We start from the raw sequence: 20,171 nt of genomic DNA, 5'->3' as shown, positions 1-20,171 counted from the left end.
AAAGAAACCAGCTCAATAGCCTTCTTCCTTAAGAGACTGTGTACTTCTTGTTCCATGACAAGAGCCTGTGGGGGCAAAACTCAACTGAACTCCTCTCTACAGTGTGCTTGACCCACTGAGACACATCTGGCAGGCGATTTCAGGCTGCCAGACAGTCTCTCAAGGCAACCAGTTTCTTACTCACTCTGGTATGCCTAGAGTGGATGGAGCGGTGCCCTGCAGCCATTCTAGCGACCTCCTGAGAGGCCCTCAAACATCATATGTGGCAGGGTTAACAAGCCGACCTGCTGAGGGTGTCAATGAGGGTAGGGCACTGTACACTGAGGTGCATACACACTCACTGTGGCCAATAGGGCTAATAGAGACTGGTCAGTGGCCCTAGTGTTCTCCTTATTTGCCCTGAGAGCCAGGTCCGTAGCACCACGTGGCTCTTGGACATCGTCAGCCCCTGTACTAACTTTTTCATTCAACTCCTGCAGCAAGTCAGCCTGGTATGCTTTAACACTGCCATCATGTGCATGCTGCCTTCTGTGCCAAGGCAGAGGAAGTCAGAAGGTGTTTGGTAGGCAGGGCAGTGGGACGATGCAGCACCTGGGGAAAGATAGACAGCTAGCAGGTTGTAGAAGTAGGCCATACCATTTAGACCTTGGTGTCGATCCGAGGTGTTGTCTAACATACTCCTGGCATTAACTTGGCTTGAGGGGCTCCTTTATGGGCTCCTGACAAAAACATACTAACAAGGTTATAAAGATTAAACAAGGAAGTGGAAACAAGTGTAAAGGAGACAACACATAAACAAAAGAACCAATATTAAAACAAGGGTAGAGACATTGCATGAATGCAAACAAACAAATACACACTTGGTTTTGGAAACAAAGGTGGGAATGCAGAAATGTGCTTGTACTGCAAGGTGGTATGCGTTTTGCAATGCTGCAAACAGAGAGTAAACCGACGTGCTAGTAAGCAAGTTTCTATATCTTAAAAACACTAATAAGTAGGTACTGTATAAACACGGACCAGGCATAACATAATGACATTCTAACATTCTGAGCGGTGAATTAAATAACACTGATTATCTCTTCATCATGACACCTGTTAGTGTCAGTATAAGGCCAAGCATAAGGATTTATGTTTGACAAGGGCCTAATTGTGACGTCTAGAAGTCTGGGTCAGAGCATCTCCAAAACTGCAGCTCTTGTGGGCTGTTACCGGTCTGCAGTGGTCAGTATCTATCAAAAGTGGTCCAAATAAGGTACAGTGGTGAACCGGTGACAGGGTCATGGGCAGTCGATGCATGTGGGGAATGAAGGCTGGTCCAGGTGGTTTGATCCAACAAATGGCTAAAGAAATTAATGGTCAAAATGTTCAATTGCTGCCTAATACATCCCACCCACTTACAGGAGCCATGATGAAGAGATGATCAGTAAAATTAGTGCAGTATCACATTAAATATTACTTTTTCTGCAGCAAAAGGAGTAGCAAGTAGCTGTTTGTGTTTAGGAGATATAAACTTAAATATACTGACTACGGAATTATGTCCATAATTCACAGTACTTAAATATTGCGAATAGTGATAATAATAATAACAATTATTTTTTTTAAGTTAATAATAATTAATAATTATATATTTGACCTTGCAATCATCAACACCCCTTCATTTCTTTGTAAAAGCACTTTTTTATTTAGTCTACTCCTTGTACTTCATTATATAGCCTATAGCGATAGAACTAATTTACTAAATATATAGAACTAGTTGTTCGATATAATTGTATTAGCTAAAATTTACTTACAGTTTTTAAATATTTCCTTTTTCTTATTGTGACAATTAAAAGCTATATGTATTCATTAGATTTCAGTGTCACACCTCCATTAACCATGATCCCCTAATGTAACATTACGTTGGAGGATTTGCATTTCCAACTGTATATATACCTCACATCTTTCCACTTCAGCTGGCTGAATCTTTGATTCTTGCACATGCACTCTTGTCACTACCTGAACACTTTCGGATGCATGGAGCTGGTCTTTACATTCCTACATGTGGCTATAACCATGATTCGTTTTTCCACAGCTAACGAGAGTGCATGTATCCTACAAGGAGAGCCTATATACCCACAGTTATGGAAAAATGGTGATATTATTGTTGGAGGGATTTTCCCCTTTCATAGCAGTTGGGAAATCAGAGACTTATCCTTTGTGTCCATGCCACCTCCACTAAAATGCATGAGGTAAGCAACATTAGTTAATTACCAAGCTATTATTGAGCCAAAAAACAGCAATGGTGTTTTGTCTTATATCATTTTCTTCTGTTTTTCTGTGTTTTCATTTTCTTTAGTCTTGATTTCAGAGCCTTTCAGTATTCACAAGCTTTGATATTTGCAGTAGAAGAGATCAACAACAGTTCTTCATTACTGCCTGGAGTTTTAATGGGTTACAAGATATATGACACATGTAGTTCCATGGCAAGGGGGGTAAAAGTGGCAATGGAACTTATTAATGGAAATGAGAAATCAGAATCAAGTGGAGTTTGTACAAAACCAGCTCAGGTACAAGCCATAATAGGGGACACAGCGTCCTCACCGTGCATGGCCATTGCAAAAAGTATTGGCCCTTTTAACATCCCTATTGTAAGTATTTGTGCAGTATTGTTTTCTTTCTCTTTTCTTCTTGTTCTAAATGGCAAAAGCTCTGAATCGACCTGCTTCCATGTGCCTAGATCAGCCACTATGCCACTTGTGAGTGTCTCAGTGACAAAAAAAAATATCCTTCATTTCTGCGCACTATCCCAAGTGATTATCACCAGAGCAGAGCACTAGCTGAAATGGTTAAGCACTTTGGCTGGACCTGGGTGGGAGCATTAAGAACTGATGATGATTATGGGAACAGTGGGATGGCCACTTTCTCTAAAATTGCAGAGCAACTTGGAGTCTGCTTAGAATATTCCCTTCCGTTTTTTAGAACTTACTCAAATGAAAAGGTGCTGCGAATCGTTGAGCAAATCAAAAGTTCCACTTCTCGAGTGATAGTGGCATTTCTTGCTCATTGGGACTTGGAGATCTTGCTCCATGTGTTTTTTGAGCACAATATCACTGGTTACCAGTGGGTGGGCACTGAGGGATGGATCTCGGATTCTGCTGTAGCCACTTTGGATAAGAACAAAATTCTGCAAGGAGCAATAGGGTTAGCTATTCCTAAAACAAAGGTGATGGGTCTGAAGGATTTCATTCTTGATATAAATCCACTGAAGTCTGCAGGAAGTGAAATTTTTACAAAATTCTGGGAGGCTATGTTCAAGTGTAAATACCCTACTCAGAATGAGTCAGCTGATACAAAGATTTGCACAGGCAGTGAGAAACTGTCTGATGTAGAAAACACATTCACAGACATGTCATTGCTGCCTATTTTCAATAATGTATATAAAGGGGTCTATGCTGTGGCCCATACCCTACATGACCTTCTTGGCTGCAAGCAAACATGTCCTACAAAGAATCAGCCTGATCCTCTTACAGTGAGTTGAACAATTCAGTCATTTTTTATACACAACACTTCTTTTTTTTTACAAGTATACAAATACAAAATGTTTGTGTTTGACTATAGCCCAAATTTCTAAGTAACATTTTCACATTTTTATCCAATTCATCAGTTTTTAGAGCACCTCAAAAGAGTACGTTTTACGACTAGTGAGGGAGAAGATGTTTATTTTGATGTAAATGGTGATCCTGCTGCAAAATACGAAGTAATTAACTGGCAGAAAAGTGAGGAACACCAGCACAAATTTGTCACCGTTGGACTCTATGACTCATCTTTTGCTGTTCACAGTCGATTAAATGTAAATATGACCTCAATTACCTGGGCACAGGATACCAACAAGGTGTGTAAAGAAAATAAAAAGGGTTTATGACACAATAATTACAATAGGATTTAAACCACAATTAATTAACCATGATAATGTAAGTTATTACATGCTTTTTTTGAATTGTAGATACCAATATCCGTGTGTAGTGAAAGTTGTCCTCCCGGCACAAGGAAAGCCGTCCAGAAAGGAAAGCCTATCTGCTGTTTTGACTGTATACCATGTGCTGATGGAGAGATTAGTAATATGACAGGTAAGAACCATGAACCACTGATGGGGAACAAACATTGTACATACTGTATCTTTCCCTGTATTTTTTTAATTGTTTATGAATTATGCCTTATTTTTGTGTGTTTTACTTCTGTTACAGATTCTACTGTATGCGATCAGTGTGAACAAGATTACTGGTCAAATCAACACAGGAATGAATGCGTCAAAAAAGAAATCGAATATCTGTCATATGATGAAATCATGGGTATTTTGCTAACAACTATTTCTGCGATTGGCGCATTAATGACTGTAATAGTAGCGATCATATTCTTTAGATATAAAAATACCCCAATAGTTAAAGCCAACAACTCTGAACTGAGCTTCCTGCTGCTATTTGCACTGGCTCTGTGCTTCCTTTGTTCACTTACATTCATCGGTCAGCCTTCTGATTGGTCCTGTATGCTGCGTCACACGGCGTTTGGTATCACATTTGTCCTCTGCATCTCCTGTGTTCTGGGGAAAACTATAGTGGTCTTAATGGCCTTCAGAGCTACACTTCCAGGTAGTAATGTCATGAAATGGTTTGGGCCTCCACAACAGAGACTCAGTGTACTTGCATTCACTCTCATACAGGTCCTTATTTGTGTGCTTTGGTTGACAATATCACCTCCTTTTTCTTTCAGAAATCTAAAGCACTTTAAGGAAAAGATTATTCTAGAATGTCATGTGGGCTCAACTATAGGTTTCTGGGCCATATTGGGTTATATAGGACTTTTGGCTCTTTTATGTTTTATATTAGCCTTTTTAGCCCGGAAGTTGCCTGATAATTTTAATGAAGCCAAATTCATCACATTCAGCATGCTCATATTTTGTGCAGTTTGGATCACCTTTATTCCAGCTTATGTCAGCTCTCCTGGAAAATTCACTGTAGCTGTGGAGATCTTTGCCATTTTGGCTTCAAGCTTTGCTTTACTTTTTTGCATATTTCTTCCAAAATGTTATATCATTTTACTAAAACCTGAGAAGAATTCCAAAAAGCATATGATGGGGAAAAATGCAAAATCTTAGTATAAACATTTTAATGTCCTCTTTAACACCTTTAGCCCACTGCCATCATTTCAATATACCAAACTGGACACTGTATAAAAATTAAATTATTATAAACCAATGATAATAGCCAGTCAGACCTAAGAAATTGACCTTAGAAAGACCACAAAATCTACTGTCTTATCAACCTGGAGATACACACAGGCATACTCCAGATAGTGTACATTCACCAGTAAAATTGTTCACTTTTTTCAGTTTTGTTTTAAGTCCCATTAATCTGAAAAATTTTAGAAAAAATATTATATGTTGTAAATGTTGCTGTCGACAGTACTATGAGTAATTATATCATCGAAATATAGTATTATATCGATTGTCACATTTAGAAAATCCGCTGGACCAATCAGTCAGTCTTGGTCACCACATCATTAGGTTGCTGTGGGACTCCATGATTATCCTGAAGTCAGGCAAACTGTAGCATGAAATTCTTTCTGAAGCACATTTTTGTGTTCAGTTAACTTATAGGAGCACTTGCAAACAACCACAAATGGTAGATTATTAATTTAATTTTATTAATTTTATTATAAGATTATTATTATTATTCATTATCTCAAATTTAGACAGTCTGGGTAGCATGGAACCAATGGTATAACTCATTACAGAATGGATATGAATAATATACAGAACAGGATATTGCTTTTGTTCAGACCATACAGAAAAGAAGAGTTAAAGCAACATGCAAAGAGTTTACCTGCAAGATTCAACCAGTTCACTGCATACATTACTGACACTCAAATTAAATAAGATTAAACATTGATACTAGGAGTAGGGTTCTGAGGTCTTCTTACCAAAAGTATATAAGTTGTAAATGACTTCAAATTTGCAATTTTTCAATTTTTTAATTCATTGTTCCTTGTATCATATATTGTATTTATTGCTGTATATTGCAATTATTGTTGCCGTATGTTCTACAAAAGAATAGTCACATGTCCCAGGAATACATTGCAATTACCTTGCAGTGTATTCACAGGTACAGTACGTGGCACCTTCACTAAGATCATTTTCTGCTTAAAAAAACTTTTTTTAGCGTTTGTCAAACAAAGAGATTATATTTTTTCTCACACAATCTGGGTCAATGATCAAGAAATCACATTTCAAGCATCAGCACTGCCAAGATGCCATTTTTTGGGCCCTCAAACAAAGCCCTTAACCATTTCTACTCCAGGGACACTGTATCATAACAAAGTTTTTGATTTGTAAAGAAAAGTTTGCTGTAATATATATTTAACAATTGAAGGTTTAGAAAATGTTTAGGGGCAAGAATAAATAGCATTCATAAGTTTAGTTAAAAATTTGTAATTAATTAATTTTAAATTAATAATTTACCAATAAATTAAATATGTATATTTATAAAGTTATTTTAAAACATTCCAAGTAAACAATAATAAAAAAGTAAAAAAATATTTTTTTTATTTACGTCTTTTTTTTTTTCTTATCTCTGCCTACAGAAAACAGTAGCAAGTTACTGAGTTTCTATAGTGTTTTTTACAACAGACATTGTCTCAAAGCAGCTTTAAAGAATTTAACAGTTAAGGTGAATGGTGTGTGTTTATCCCTGATAAACAGCCATTGCGACTGTGACAAGGAAAAACTCCCTTAGATGTTATGAGGAAGAAACCTTGAAAGGAACCAGACTCAAAAGGGGAACCCATCCTCATTTAGGTGACATCAAGAGTGTGATTATATTATTTAAACAGTACAGAACACTGCATAGTGAGAACTAACATGAGTACTGGAGTATAAGATTATAAGTAATGTTCTTTCTACAGTCTTCTACAGTCTTTATGGGTATAAAACTAGGAGCTACTGAACAACTCATAAAATAGCTCAACATTTGTGATCATCACAGATCCAACACCAGCTTCTCCATGCCAGAGCTTTTAAACTGGTAAGTCTCTAGATGGTTCGGGATGTTTGCAGGGGGCAGGAATGAAAAAAATCTTCAATACATGCAAATATCATGTCTGGTGCCCCCCTGTAAAGACATTTTACCCTGCAATGCAATTCTTAGTGTTATTAAGATGAAGCACAGTACCACCGTAGAGCAGAGTGCACAATGATCCCTAATTAAATGTCAATTGTCCTCTTCAGTGATTCCTCGCAAGTCATCTGGAGTACTTTTGTCCTTGCAGCCTGGTAGCCCACTGGCTCATGGCACTGTAGTGGTTATACAGTGGGTATGAGGTGTCTTTGCATTTGCAGCACTCCCCATACATAGATCTTTGATTTAAGGAGGTACAAATGACTACTCCAGTAAGGACATTCAGATAAAATGTGTGAATGACGTTTTGCAGTTTCTGATTTGAATGTGCTTTATGAACATTCAAATCACATTTGGTGTTATACTAGGTTATAGATTCTCATTAGAGAAGAGCTTTAGTAACATCGGGTACTGATGTAGGGTGAGAGGTCTAGGGTGCAGTCAATGTTAGGGTTAAAGTCAGAGCTCCATAGCAGGCCACTCAAGATCTTCCACCCCAACCCATGTAAAGCATATGTTCATGGAGCTAGCTTTGGCACAAAGGCATTGTCATGCACAGATTTGGATCTCCTAGTTCAAAACAAGGGAACATTTCATGCTACATTTCTGAATCCAAAGGCATTCTATACACTTTTGAACCTTCAACTTTGTAGTACCAGTTTGGGTTGAACTACATTCGGCTGGAAAAGTCAGGTGTCCAATACATTTTTCTAAATAATGTGTTTATGTTGGTCGGTAAATGGTAGTTTGGTGTAATTCGTAAAGTTATTTTGCCATCTTGTGGATGAGAGTGAGAAAGCAAGCAAAAGAGAAAAAAGAAAAAATAACTATTATTTCGATTATGTACGCATTTCTTATAAAGAGCTAAAATGCAGTGTTAACAAACCTTTGCTTTTGGAATAATAATAAAAAAAATGGTTTGTTACTGAAAATTCATGATTTATGTGTATATGTAATATATTACTTTCTATACTGATAAACAAGCATTTATCTTTACTATTTAATTTTATTAAAAAAATGGTTAAAAATAATAATTAAAAAAAATGACTTAGATATGCAGAAGTCTATTATAGCTAAATCTTTATGAAAAAATGTGGCATAATAAAAAAAGAAAATGCATAAAAAATCTATATGTGCTTTAAAGTGCCAGTATATGCAATCCAAAATAGATTTGGATTGGAAATTAATTTTGATTAGTTACTTCAGATATGTTCACAGTCTCCTGGGAGTAATATCACGTGGAGCAGCATGATATTTAAAGTTCTTTCTGAGCTTCTCATTGCGCATAAATTCTGGGGGCCTGCATGGTGACGAAACTATTACCTGAGCTGTCATGCTTCTCTTTCAGCTCCTCTTTATGGTTTTGCTTTGTCAGGCACAAGAGCCTGTGTGCCGGGTACACAGTCACATCGAGCAGCCTGAACTTTATGCAGACGGAGATCTCATTATTGGAGGTATTTTTTCATTTCGCACTGGACAAGATGGCTACACAGACAGTTTTACGCACATGCCGGCAGTGCGCCCATGCAGGGAGTATGTATACATTTATTCCAGAACTTTCTCGTGTACTTTTTAATGGGTTAAAAAAGCAGGATATCCCAAACGTCTAGGAAACGATGATGATGTATTTTTTTCACATGAACTGGTTAAAAGTATGCATTTACATTATGTAATTTACAAACCACCCTCTAGATGTTTCCATTTCTTTGTAAGCCCACATTGTCATCTCTTGGTTGTTGAACTTGTTAATGCATCCAGTTTCATGCATGTAATTGCACTTTGAATGCATTCTTTTAAATGATCTCTGTGCTGTATCATTTTCTGGTACACCATAACCAAAAGCTATCTGAAAAATATAAGCAAATGAATATTTTTTGCAAACTATTTCGGGCTAAAAAAAATCTTAATTTCCCTTTAAACTGTATATGTTTTGGACACTCTGTATTAATATGTAAGTTGCAAAAATTCTGTTTACAATTCCTAATTCACAAATTGCTTTAAGCTTTAATTTCAGGGAATTCCAGTTTGCACAGACAATGATATTTGCTGTGGAAGAAATTAACAAAAATCCCGACCTTTTACCTGGAGTTTCTCTGGGATACAGAATATACGATAACTGTGGATCTATGGATGTACTTAGATCTGCACTGGCTTTGGTAAGTGCTAATCTAAGCTCTACAGTAAATACAACATGTACAACCCAAACAGCCCAAGCTATTATTGGTCATTCTGGGTCAACACCAACTATCGCCATTGCAAGGACTATTGGACAGTTCCAAATACCAGTGGTAAGACACTACTACTAGTTCTAATAATAATAATAATAATAATAATAATAATAATAATAATAATAAAAGTTCTGGTTTCTTCTAAAGAGATATTTCATCCGTATTTTGTTCATTCCAACAGATCAGTCACTTTGCGTCCTGTGCTTGCCTAAGCAACAGAAAAGATTTCCCCTCCTTCTTCAGAACAATCCCCAGTGATTATTACCAGAGCAGAGCACTGGCTCAGTTAATGAGACACTTTGGCTGGACCTGGGTAGGAACCATAAGCAACAGAAACGACTATGGTCTGAATGGCATTGCGATGTTTCTAATGGCCGCCCATGAAGAGGGTGTGTGTATTGAGTATTCTGCAGCTTTTGAGATCACCAGCCCGCATGACATCATAGTCCAAATAGTTGACATTATCAAAGAGTCCACGTCGAAAGTAATAATAGCGTTCATGTCTCACAGAGAGATTAAGATTTTGGTGGAGGAGTTAGACAAGCAGAATATTACTGGACTGCAGTGGATCGGCAGCGATGCCTGGATCACGGATAACTCCTTCACAGAAGCCTTAGGACATATGTCTTTAATCGGCTCCATTGGTTTTAGTGTGCCCAAAGTTACAATTCCTGAATTGGGCTCTTTTTTGGAAAAAGTGAATCCCTCACAATTCCCCAACAGCAGGTTTATTAGGGACTTTTGGGAAACTGTGTTTAACTGCTCGCTGAGTCCCAGGGAAGGCTGGAGGACCTGTGATGGCTCTGAGCATTTAAAAGATGTAAAAAACTCTTTTACTGATGTATCAGATCTGAGATTCACAAACAATGTCTATAAGGCTGTATATGCATTGGGATATGCACTACACACTTTGGTTTCTTGTAAGCAGAATAACAGTACATTTTCAAATTCAGAATGTACAGATTATTCCCAAATAAAGCCTTGGGAGGTAAGGCAGGTCATAATAATTCATTTTCAAACACAAACTGAAATGAACAGTCCATGGACAGTTTTTAATATGAGTATTGTTTTATGCAACTTGTGTATTCAAGGTCCTGAATTCCTTGCAGAATGTAAATTTCACTACACTTCGAGGAGAAAATGTATTTTTTAGCAAAAATGGAGATTTACCAGCAAAATATGAGTTAATTAATCTGCAGGGGTTTTCTGAAGGAACCTCAAAAGTAGTAACAGTAGGCTACTATGATGCATCTTTGCCTAAAGACCAGCAGCTTACTTTGAATGGAGTTCCAATTGTCTGGAAAGCAGGAAACAAAATAGTAAACTTTTCACGATGCTAATTCTATTTGAAAAAAAAAAAATAAATAAATAAAAACTAATGCACATTGTCTAGAAATATAGATTTATTCAGGTTTTTTTTTACGTTTTATGAGGTACCGGTGTCTGTCTGCAGTGAGAGTTGTCCCCCAGGTACTAGAAGAGCTGTTCAGAAAAGGAGGCCTGTCTGTTGCTTTGATTGTATACCATGTGCTCCAGGAGAAATTAGCAATGCAACAGGTACTAAAAAAAAGAAAAAATATTGTGTATTTATTATATATATAATATCAATAATAAATACTAATTGCTATTATATTTCCCATTCAGATTCACTTAACTGCTTGAAATGCCCAGTGCTGTATTGGTCAAACACAAAAGGAGATGCCTGTATTCCAAAAGAAGTTGAATTTCTCTCATACAAAGATATAATGGGAATATTGCTGGCAGCTTTTTGTTTGATTGGGGTCTTGTTTACTGTTCTGACTATATTTATTTTCTACTACAATAAAAATACTCCTATAGTTCGGGCCAACAACTCTGGGCTAAGCTTTCTGCTCCTCTTCTCTCTTACTCTGTGTTTTCTGTCTTCACTTACCTTCATTGGTCAGCCCTCAAATTGGTCCTGTATGCTGCGCCACACAGTGTTTGGAATCACCTTCGTCCTGTGCATCTCATGTGTTCTGGGCAAAACAATAGTGGTGTTAATGGCGTTCAGAGCTACACTTCCAGGCAGCAATATCATGAAATGGTTTGGGCCTCTACAGCAGAGACTCAGTGTAGTTGCATTTACCATTATACAAGTTCTAATTTGTGCACTTTGGTTAACAATATCCCCTCCTTTCCCCTACATGAATATGAATTATTACCAAGAAAAAATCTTGTTAGAGTGCAGTTTGGGTTCCACTATAGGTTTCTGGGCCGTATTGGGTTACATAGGTTTTCTTGCTGGATTATGTTTTGCTTTGGCTTTTGTTGCACGAAAGTTGCCTGATCATTTCAATGAAGCAAAATTTATCACATTTAGCATGCTCATATTCTGTGCAGTGTGGATCACCTTTATCCCAGCTTACGTCAGCTCTCCGGGAAAGTTTACAGTAGCTGTGGAGATCTTTGCCATTTTAGCATCAAGTTACAGTTTGCTTTTTTGTATTTTTGTTCCAAAATGCTATGTGATTTTACTGAAGCCTGAAATGAACACTAAAAAGCAATTAATGGGAAAGATCAAATGAAGTATGTTTCTGATAGCTGAATAAACACATCTGATCTGTACTCTGAATCTCTTTTTTAAGCATAGTGATGAATTCTATACTCAGAGAATGTATACATTCAAAAATAAATGTGTTCTGATGTTTTACAACCTATGCCAGAATAAATGATATTAATGCATTGATCTTACAATACCAGTCTGTAGGATTAAACCTACATTCTTTAGGTACATGCCTTTCCTATATGTTTTACCGAACACTGATTTAACTGATTAGACTAAACGATCTAAATATGTTATAGTGATTTATTATCTATTAAAAATGTAACTTGGCCACCACTTCTGGGTCAAGGCCTCAACTCTCAACTACTCAGTTGTATAAATGAGATAATTCTCCATTGGTTTCATTGTTCCCAAAATTACAATTTCTGATTCAGGCTCTTTATTGAATAAAGTGTATTTTTAGCAAACATTAAAATTTACCAACAAAATAAAAGTTCTTTAATCTGCCAGGGTTTTCTGATAGAACCTTATAATTAGTAACAGTAGGCTACTATAATGCATATGCACAAAATAAATTATTGAATGACTTGATTGATGGGTTTCTAATTAATTATTCAATTAAAAAATTTACTTGGCTGCCACAGCTGGGCCCTTGATCAAGGCCCTCAACCTATAGTTAAATAAATTAGATAAATGTAATTTGCTCTGGACAAGGCTGTCTTATTAAGCACATCTATCATATCCAGAATGGATCTGAAAAAAAAAAAACATTTTGGACCAATAGTAAAAGAAAATATGAAAAAGATTACCACATACAGTACAAAACAGAATTGCAACCGACTTTCATATAAAAAATGCAGGTCCAAAATAAAATTGTAGTCTGTGCATGTTCTATTTACACTTTTAAGTAAAAACAAATTGATTGTATATATTATTCAGGAATAGCTATTTATTAATGATGTATCTGTTAATGTATAGGTTCCATTATTTTCTAATGTATTTATGAATGGGACAGGGTTAATTAATCATTATGAAAGCATTTAGTAAGTATTAATATCTGTAGACGTTATAGTAAATCATTAAATTTTGCTGTGCAGTGGTTATTCATTGCTTTTAGTTCTTTTTTTATTAACAATTTCTCAAAAATCTCAAAAAAGAGAGCTCAAACCACAGCATATTTTGATGTACAATGGTTGTATGCATTAAACACAGGTGCATTATTAATTGTGCTTAAGTTTAACTGATAAATAAGAGCCTGTATGTTAGAATTTAGCGCTAAAACTATTTGCAATATCCAATCATGAGCATGTAAATGTTTACTGTTGATTTAGCCTAAATACATTACAATGATACAAGAATATTGATTTTGTACTCTCCGCTGCAGACACCATATTGAACAAATAAGTGGAACAATGCAATATAATATAAATGTGTCCTTCTTTATTAATAAATAACCCAACCCAAGGTGTTAACACTACTGCATAGTTCAAGCCCGCCCCCTCTGGTCCTAGCCGGTATGTGAAAACGTTTATATAAAAACACAGAGGTCAAGATGTTTTCTGAAGGACGACAATGAGTCTCCTGCTCACATGGCTTCTGTTAACTGTGGTAAGAAGTGCTGATCCTCCATGCAGCTTAAGAGGGCTGCTCAATCCTCCTCAGCTCAGCAGAGATGGGGATGTAATGATTGGTGGAATTTTTTCCTTTCACAACAGCTGGGAACAGACAGTTCATGCCTTCAAATCAGGGCCACAGCAGTCCAGTTGTAAAAGGTGAGCTAACAAAGGAAAGTAATCTAAGAAAGAATGATAGAAGATACATGTTTTGGGTGGAATTATAAAACAGGTTGCCTGAAAATCTTTTTTTGGTCACATTTATCATAATATGTATAAAAGATTTTATAACACATGTACAAATAATATTTATAGCAAATACTTCTGGAATAGATTTGTTTTTCATTTATTTTACTTACCGCCTTATCAACTTACTTACTGCAGTCTGAGTCTCCGAGAATTTCAGAATGCTCAAACTATGGTATTTGCCATCGAGGAAATCAACAACAGAACTGATATTCTTCCTGGGATTAAACTGGGTTATAAAATCTATGATTCTTGTGGATCAGTAGAAATGGCTGTAAGAGCTTCCTTGTCATTAGTCAATGGCCATAGAGAAAATACAACTTTAATGTCTTGCCTCAAGCCTGAAACAGTTCAAGCAATCATTGCAGAGACAGCGTCAACCCCAACTATTGCCATCTCTGCTACAATGGGACCTTTATACATACCTGTGGTAAATCATTCCTCTATCTATCTATCTATCTATCTATCTATCTATCTATCTATCTATCTATCTATCTATCTATCTATCTATCTATCTATCTATCTATCTATCTATCTATCTATCTATCTATCTATAACATTCTTACATAATTAAACCATTTAACACTAAAATAAATGTATTGGACATTTCTAATGATGCTTTCTTTTGTTGTTGTTGTTGTATGTACATCTATGTATTGCAGATTAGCCACTTTGCAACATGTGCATGTCTGAGCAACAAAAAGAAACACCCATCTTTCTTTAGAACTGTTCCCAGTGATTATTACCAGAGCAGAGCTTTGGCTAAGTTGGTCAGGCATTTCGGCTGGACCTGGGTAGGGGCTTTATGCAGTGATAATGACTATGGGAACAATGGCATGAACACCTTTATTAGTGCAGCCAAAGAGGAGGGAATTTGTGTTGAATTTTCTGAGGCATTCTTCCGAACAGACACCATTGAAAAAATTCTAAGAATAGTTGATGTCATAAAGACTGCAACCTCCAAAGTTATTGTAGCTTTTATTTCCTATTCTGATATGGAGGTCCTTCTTAAGGAATTGGCCTTGCAGAACATCACTGGGTTTCAGTGGATTGGAAGTGAGTCCTGGATCTCTGACTTGAACATGGCAACTGCTGAATGGCAGCCTATTTTAAAAGGATCGATGGGTTTTGCCATTCCAAAAGCTAAAATCAATGGCCTTGGGGAATTTCTGACTAAACTTGATCCTGCTTCTGGTGTAGATCTTTACAAAAAGTTGTGGGAGACCATATTCGAATGTGAACTACCCACAACAGAAAATGTGGGGATGAAGGAAATGTGCAAAGGCAATGAAAAACTAATTGAAGTGCAGAACCAGTACACAGATGTTTCAGAACAACAAATCGCAAATAATGTATACAAGGCTGTGTATGCTGTGGCTTATGCCCTGCATAACAGTTATGGTTGTTCTAATGGATACAGTGGACAAGAAGGTTCTACTGTGTGCACAAACCGAGCAGATACCCAACAACCATGGCATGTAAGTGTAACAATATAGCCTGTTTAAACAACACATAAACAGATGTCACACAATATGTTCTAATGATTTATCTAGGTTCTCAATGAGCTGAAGAAACTCCATTTCACTACTAGCGCAGGAGAGGATGTATTCTTCGATGAGAATGGAGACCCAGCAGCAAGGTATGATTTGCTGAACTGGCAGCAAGGTGACAATGGTAAAACAGTGTTTGTTAAAGTGGGTTTCTATGATGCTTCTTTACAAACAAAACATCAGCTGTCATTTAACAACATCAGCATTGCCTGGGCCCACAGTAAACCGCAGGTACAATAGAGCAATGCGATATCTACAGAGTATGTACACTAAACATAATAATATATGGTCAATAAATACAAAAAAATGGTTTTTCAGGTGCCAGTCTCCGTGTGCAGTGAGAGTTGTTTCCCTGGTACCAGGAAGGCTGTGCAGAAAGGCAGACCAATCTGCTGTTATGACTGTATACCATGCGCAGAAGGGGAAATCAGCAATATAACAGGTATAATGAAGAATATTTTTTTGGATAATGTACAGATTACTGGGAAGGTGGGAAGCAGGCATATAACAATACAATTAAATACAATATGATAAAATACAATAAGCAATATATATTTATATTTATTTCTTTTAGATTCTCTTACTTGCATCAAGTGCCCACCTGATCTGTGGTCTAATGACAAGAAAGATAACTGTGTCTTAAAGTTGGTGGAATTCCTGTCATTTGATGAAATAATGGGGATCATTCTTGTGTTGTTTTCTTTGTTAGGAGTATCTTTCACCATTGCCATTGCTGTCATTTTCTTTACGTACAAGGACACACCAATTGTTAAAGCAAATAATTCAGAACTGAGCTTCTTGTTGCTCTTCTCACTGACTCTGTGTTTCCTTTGTTCACTAACGTTCATTGGACGGCCCTCTGAGTGGTCCTGTATGCTGCGGCACACAGCGTTTGGGATCACCTTCGTCCTCTGTATCTCCTGCGTTCTGGGGAAAACAGTTGTGGTCCTAATGGCCTTCAGAGCTACACTTCCAGGCAGCAATGTCATGAAATGGTTTGGGCCTCTACAGCAGAGACTCAGTGTACTTGCATTAACTCTAATACAGGTCCTTATTTGTGTACTTTGGTTAACAGCTTCACCTCCTTTCCCCTACAAGAACATGAACTACTACAAGGAAAAGATCATATTAGAGTGTAATGTAGGTTCAGCTATAGGTTTCTGGGCCGTGCTGGGTTATATAGGAGTTCTGGCTCTTTTATGTTTTATTTTGGCTTTTCTGGCCCGGAAGCTACCTGACAATTTCAATGAAGCAAAATTCATCACATTCAGCATGCTGATATTCTGTGCAGTGTGGATCACCTTTATTCCAGCTTATGTCAGCTCTCCTGGAAAATTCACTGTAGCTGTGGAGATCTTTGCCATTTTAGCCTCCAGTTTTGGTTTACTATTTTGCATATTTCTCCCAAAGTGTTATATAATCGTACTAAAACCAGAGAAAAACACTAAAAAGCAAGTGATAGGGAAAACATCTGTTAAGTGACATACAGTAGCTCCTACCCTATTTACAGCATGATTTATTTTTTCCTTAAAAATAAAAGATGTTCCCATATATTGACCTCAATAAATAAGTTTATTAATAAATATTATTGATAAATAAGTACTCTTTACTTTTTAAGGGGTTATTTGGCATTGATGTAAAAAATGACTTATGAAAAATACACACCTTTGAATAATGCTACGCTGCTATTTAATTAGCGATGCTGTTTACTTTGCAAGATAATAATTAAACATATTGCAAAGAATAACACAAATGTGGCCAGATATTATATTGTACCCTGGTTTGATGATATAATTTGTGTTTGAATAAAGCCATTGTCTCATGGCAGGAGACATGCATCCTCTGATCTCAGGTGATTAATTAAACCCAGATGACTTGTCATTTTACAAACCAACAAGACAAACGTGTGAAAACATGTCACATTACAGTTCATTGTACACACATGAGTTTCCATTCGTGTTGCAGGTGCTCTTGTGACAGGTGTGTTGTGTAAGCTCTCCCTCAGGTACAAAGAAGGCTGTTTAGAAACGAAGCCTGCCTGTTGTTATTCCTGCCCTCCAGCCCCAGCAGGACCAATTAAAATAATTAAATTGTCGTTTGGATATGGGGTAAATGAAACTGTAAAGAAGATTTTCCCAATGAGACCTAATTAAATTTGAGTTAACATTTTCCCCATTGCATGTTTATTAATTTATATTTTATGTTATTATTAATATTATTATTATTAATCATTATTATTGGAAGAAATAAGAATATAGTTTACGTCATGTATTATTTTTTATTATATATTATTTGCACATTTATTATCTACCCTAGAGATTTGCAGATTTTCTCATCTTTAGGTGTCAAGGCCTACTGACCTGTAGAGATTCTAGTTGTTTGATACAAGCAACACTGTACCATTCTGAGTGGTCGAAATTATCTTTGTCCTTTATTTTGTGTGCTGAGGGACAAACCCCCCACCCACCCCACGTTTTGCATTGATGTAATAAAAGAAGCCATATGTTTGTAGGCCCCACAACAAGAGACACGTTATTGGTCGTAGGTTTTTTTTTTTCATTTTGCTGAAAGTATCATTTGATGATACTTTCATCCAGCATTTTCATTTCAAAAATGACAATTTGTCCTGTTAAGGTCAGATAGTAATGCAATTCAATGTGTTTTGAAATTCAAGAAATCTCTGCTGTATACAAATTGTTAGTAAATTTTGAAATATTACAATTATGGTTATTTTTGCCAGTCACTAAAATATAAATCCATAAAACAGAATCTGCACTATTTACAACCGTATAATGAGGCCTGCAAGTGCTTCATGTACATCAATAGAAGTAAAGTGATTTCAGCACTAGAGTGCCAGACAGCTCAACCTAAAAAAAAACAAACAAACAATAAAACAGTTTAATGGTCAAAACCCATTTGTTGCCATCCCTCAGCATATCTTTATTTGGATGGCACCTGCTGCCAGGTAATAAGTATAAAATACTTATACTATAATTTGCATATACAGTATACACCCATTCTGTATTCTTACATGTAAAAATGGAATTTTAACCAGGCACAGTGAAGGTGGCAATGATTTGTTTAGTCTTTTTACTTGAACTGGTTTAATCCAAACTACAAAAAGTAATCAATCTGTAAATAGGGCCAACCTAATGTGCTTTGCCAGCAGGAAAAAAAAAAAAAATATGTGGCACCAATACTGTAAATAGCCATAATATTATATATATTTAAATAATAAGCATTATGTTTAAGGAATTGAATATCGTTTATAAAATAAACGTGTTGGATTGGTTCATGTAAATGATATTATGATAAATGACTTTGTTGAATGTAATTTATATAGCAAGTAAATTATTATAAATGGCCAAAATATGAACATGACAAGCAATGCATTTCACCCTTGTTTTATTTCATTTTAAATAAAAAAACATTTTCTCTGACACACTGGCTCAGTTGTTTTTTTTTTTTTAGTTTTTTTAATACATATTTGATCTCTGAACGAGTCAACCAACATTGTAAACATCAAAAAGCAGATATTTTTTCTGTTCATTAATTTAGCTATGAAAACAGACCCATTCTAAGCATTCCAGGTATAATTAAAAAATTTGAAAAGGTTATGTTGTTTCTGAAGATGTATCACAATCACGATTGTTACCAGGACAGGCCTTGGTGCTCCTTTTAAGCCTTTTAGACTTGTAGAAATTCTGAATGCTTGTTCTGATCTGTTCTCTGACTCCCTTTTTTTGTCATTGTTTTTGTTTGTTTTTTTGTTGTTGTTGTTGTGCACAAGAAGAGGAGCATTTAACCATTTGTAAGTTAGATTGGCTGGGGGAAGAGTCTTTTCTTGTGCCTGTCTGTCCTGGTTTTCAGTGCTCTGTAGCATCGGCTAGACGGCAAAAGTTTGAAAATTATGAGCGATCCAGTGTGATTTTCCGGGCCCTTGTTCTCATTCTGGAAGTATACAGTTCTTGAAGAGTGAGCAGGGGAGCACCAATAATCTTTCCAACCATCTGAACTCTAGTTTTCCGATGTCTGATATTGTAGCTAAGCCAAGTGCACAGGACAGACTTTATGATGGCTAAATAGAACTAAGTATTAAAATAAGGTCAGTATAAACAAGTGATCCCTGTATGTCTCACATTTTCAGTGGCAGATATTAATATACTTAGTAAGTTATAAAGTCGCAGTATATCAAGCTTGATTTTCATTCACACATGCAAACATCCGTTATTGGCTATATGACTTGTTTTGAAATTTCTATGCATTCAATATCATTCAAACTTTATCAGACACCATACCTGATTACTCCAACAAAACAGGCAAAAAAGGTTTAGACTTCAAGCTTTCAGACCATACAATTAGTAGAAAAAACAGTCTCTGGTGAGGGTTTTGGGGCTTAACTATAAACAAAATACCATTACTCAGTTTTACACCATCTTTAGTGGGTGTAATGTTTACCTCTGAGAATTTAGATCAACTGGCCTTTCCACCTGGGTCACAGGAGAGGAAATAAAACCAAGATCCTCTGCTGCTCTGAAACCTTGCATGAGCTCAGACTGAGATGAGCACAGTTGCACTGGTTCTGTTTGCTCTTCTTATAAGAGCACAAGCTTTTTGCTCTGAATGTAGACATGATGGAATTTTAGTGGACAAATGTCTTTTGGTTGGTAAAGACCTTAACACTTGTAAAAATGAATACAGACATAGAAATTGGTGGTGAGTATAATTTTAATACATATTATAATTTTGTTTATTATTATTGCTCATTTTAGATAATGCAAGTTCATAAACTTGAATACATCTTCTTCTTCATCTTCTTCTTATTATTTTTTTATTCTTTTGTTTTTTGAAATGGAAATTGA

General features: G+C 36.2%; 3 protein-coding genes across 3 annotated transcripts; all 3 read left to right on the top strand.

Moving 5' to 3' along the window:
- The first annotated feature begins 2,013 nt into the window (after positions 1–2,013).
- On the top strand, positions 2,014–5,131 carry LOC124395926 (extracellular calcium-sensing receptor-like). Its single transcript, XM_046864816.1, has 6 exons — positions 2,014–2,228; positions 2,336–2,627; positions 2,717–3,508; positions 3,644–3,871; positions 3,983–4,106; positions 4,224–5,131. The coding sequence occupies exons 1-6, from the start codon at positions 2,014–2,016 to the stop codon at positions 5,129–5,131; spliced, it is 2,559 nt and encodes an 852-aa protein (XP_046720772.1).
- Positions 5,132–8,481: 3,350 nt separating this feature from the next.
- LOC124395924 (extracellular calcium-sensing receptor-like) lies at positions 8,482–11,922 on the top strand. The gene is made up of 6 exons (XM_046864814.1): positions 8,482–8,681; positions 9,151–9,436; positions 9,558–10,364; positions 10,468–10,695; positions 10,810–10,933; positions 11,021–11,922. Exons 1-6 carry the CDS (start codon positions 8,482–8,484, stop codon positions 11,920–11,922), a joined length of 2,547 nt encoding a protein of 848 aa, XP_046720770.1.
- Positions 11,923–13,904: 1,982 nt separating this feature from the next.
- On the top strand, positions 13,905–16,791 carry LOC124395817 (extracellular calcium-sensing receptor-like). Its single transcript, XM_046864669.1, has 5 exons — positions 13,905–14,189; positions 14,422–15,237; positions 15,313–15,540; positions 15,628–15,751; positions 15,884–16,791. The coding sequence occupies exons 1-5, from the start codon at positions 13,932–13,934 to the stop codon at positions 16,789–16,791; spliced, it is 2,334 nt and encodes a 777-aa protein (XP_046720625.1). The 5' UTR covers positions 13,905–13,931.
- The last annotated feature ends 3,380 nt before the right edge of the window (positions 16,792–20,171 follow it).

The sequence above is a fragment of the Silurus meridionalis genome, chromosome 13 (genome assembly GCF_014805685.1).
Source record: "Silurus meridionalis isolate SWU-2019-XX chromosome 13, ASM1480568v1, whole genome shotgun sequence".
Lineage (NCBI taxonomy): Eukaryota > Metazoa > Chordata > Actinopteri > Siluriformes > Siluridae > Silurus > Silurus meridionalis.
This window is presented reverse-complemented; position numbering and strand designations above follow the sequence as displayed.

Coding starts and splice junctions, on each gene's coding strand:
- LOC124395926 (XM_046864816.1), top strand. CDS start 2,014: ATGGAGCTGGTCTTTACATTCCTACATGTGGCTATAACCATGATTCGT. Junction 3,872..3,982: donor GGGCACAGGATACCAACAAG/GTGTGTAAAGAA, acceptor TTTGAATTGTAG/ATACCAATATCCGTGTGTAG. Junction 4,107..4,223: donor AGAGATTAGTAATATGACAG/GTAAGAACCATG, acceptor CTTCTGTTACAG/ATTCTACTGTATGCGATCAG.
- LOC124395924 (XM_046864814.1), top strand. CDS start 8,482: ATGCTTCTCTTTCAGCTCCTCTTTATGGTTTTGCTTTGTCAGGCACAA. Junction 9,437..9,557: donor GACAGTTCCAAATACCAGTG/GTAAGACACTAC, acceptor TCATTCCAACAG/ATCAGTCACTTTGCGTCCTG. Junction 10,696..10,809: donor GGAAAGCAGGAAACAAAATA/GTAAACTTTTCA, acceptor ACGTTTTATGAG/GTACCGGTGTCTGTCTGCAG.
- LOC124395817 (XM_046864669.1), top strand. CDS start 13,932: ATGGTATTTGCCATCGAGGAAATCAACAACAGAACTGATATTCTTCCT. Junction 14,190..14,421: donor GACCTTTATACATACCTGTG/GTAAATCATTCC, acceptor TATGTATTGCAG/ATTAGCCACTTTGCAACATG. Junction 15,752..15,883: donor GGAAATCAGCAATATAACAG/GTATAATGAAGA, acceptor TATTTCTTTTAG/ATTCTCTTACTTGCATCAAG.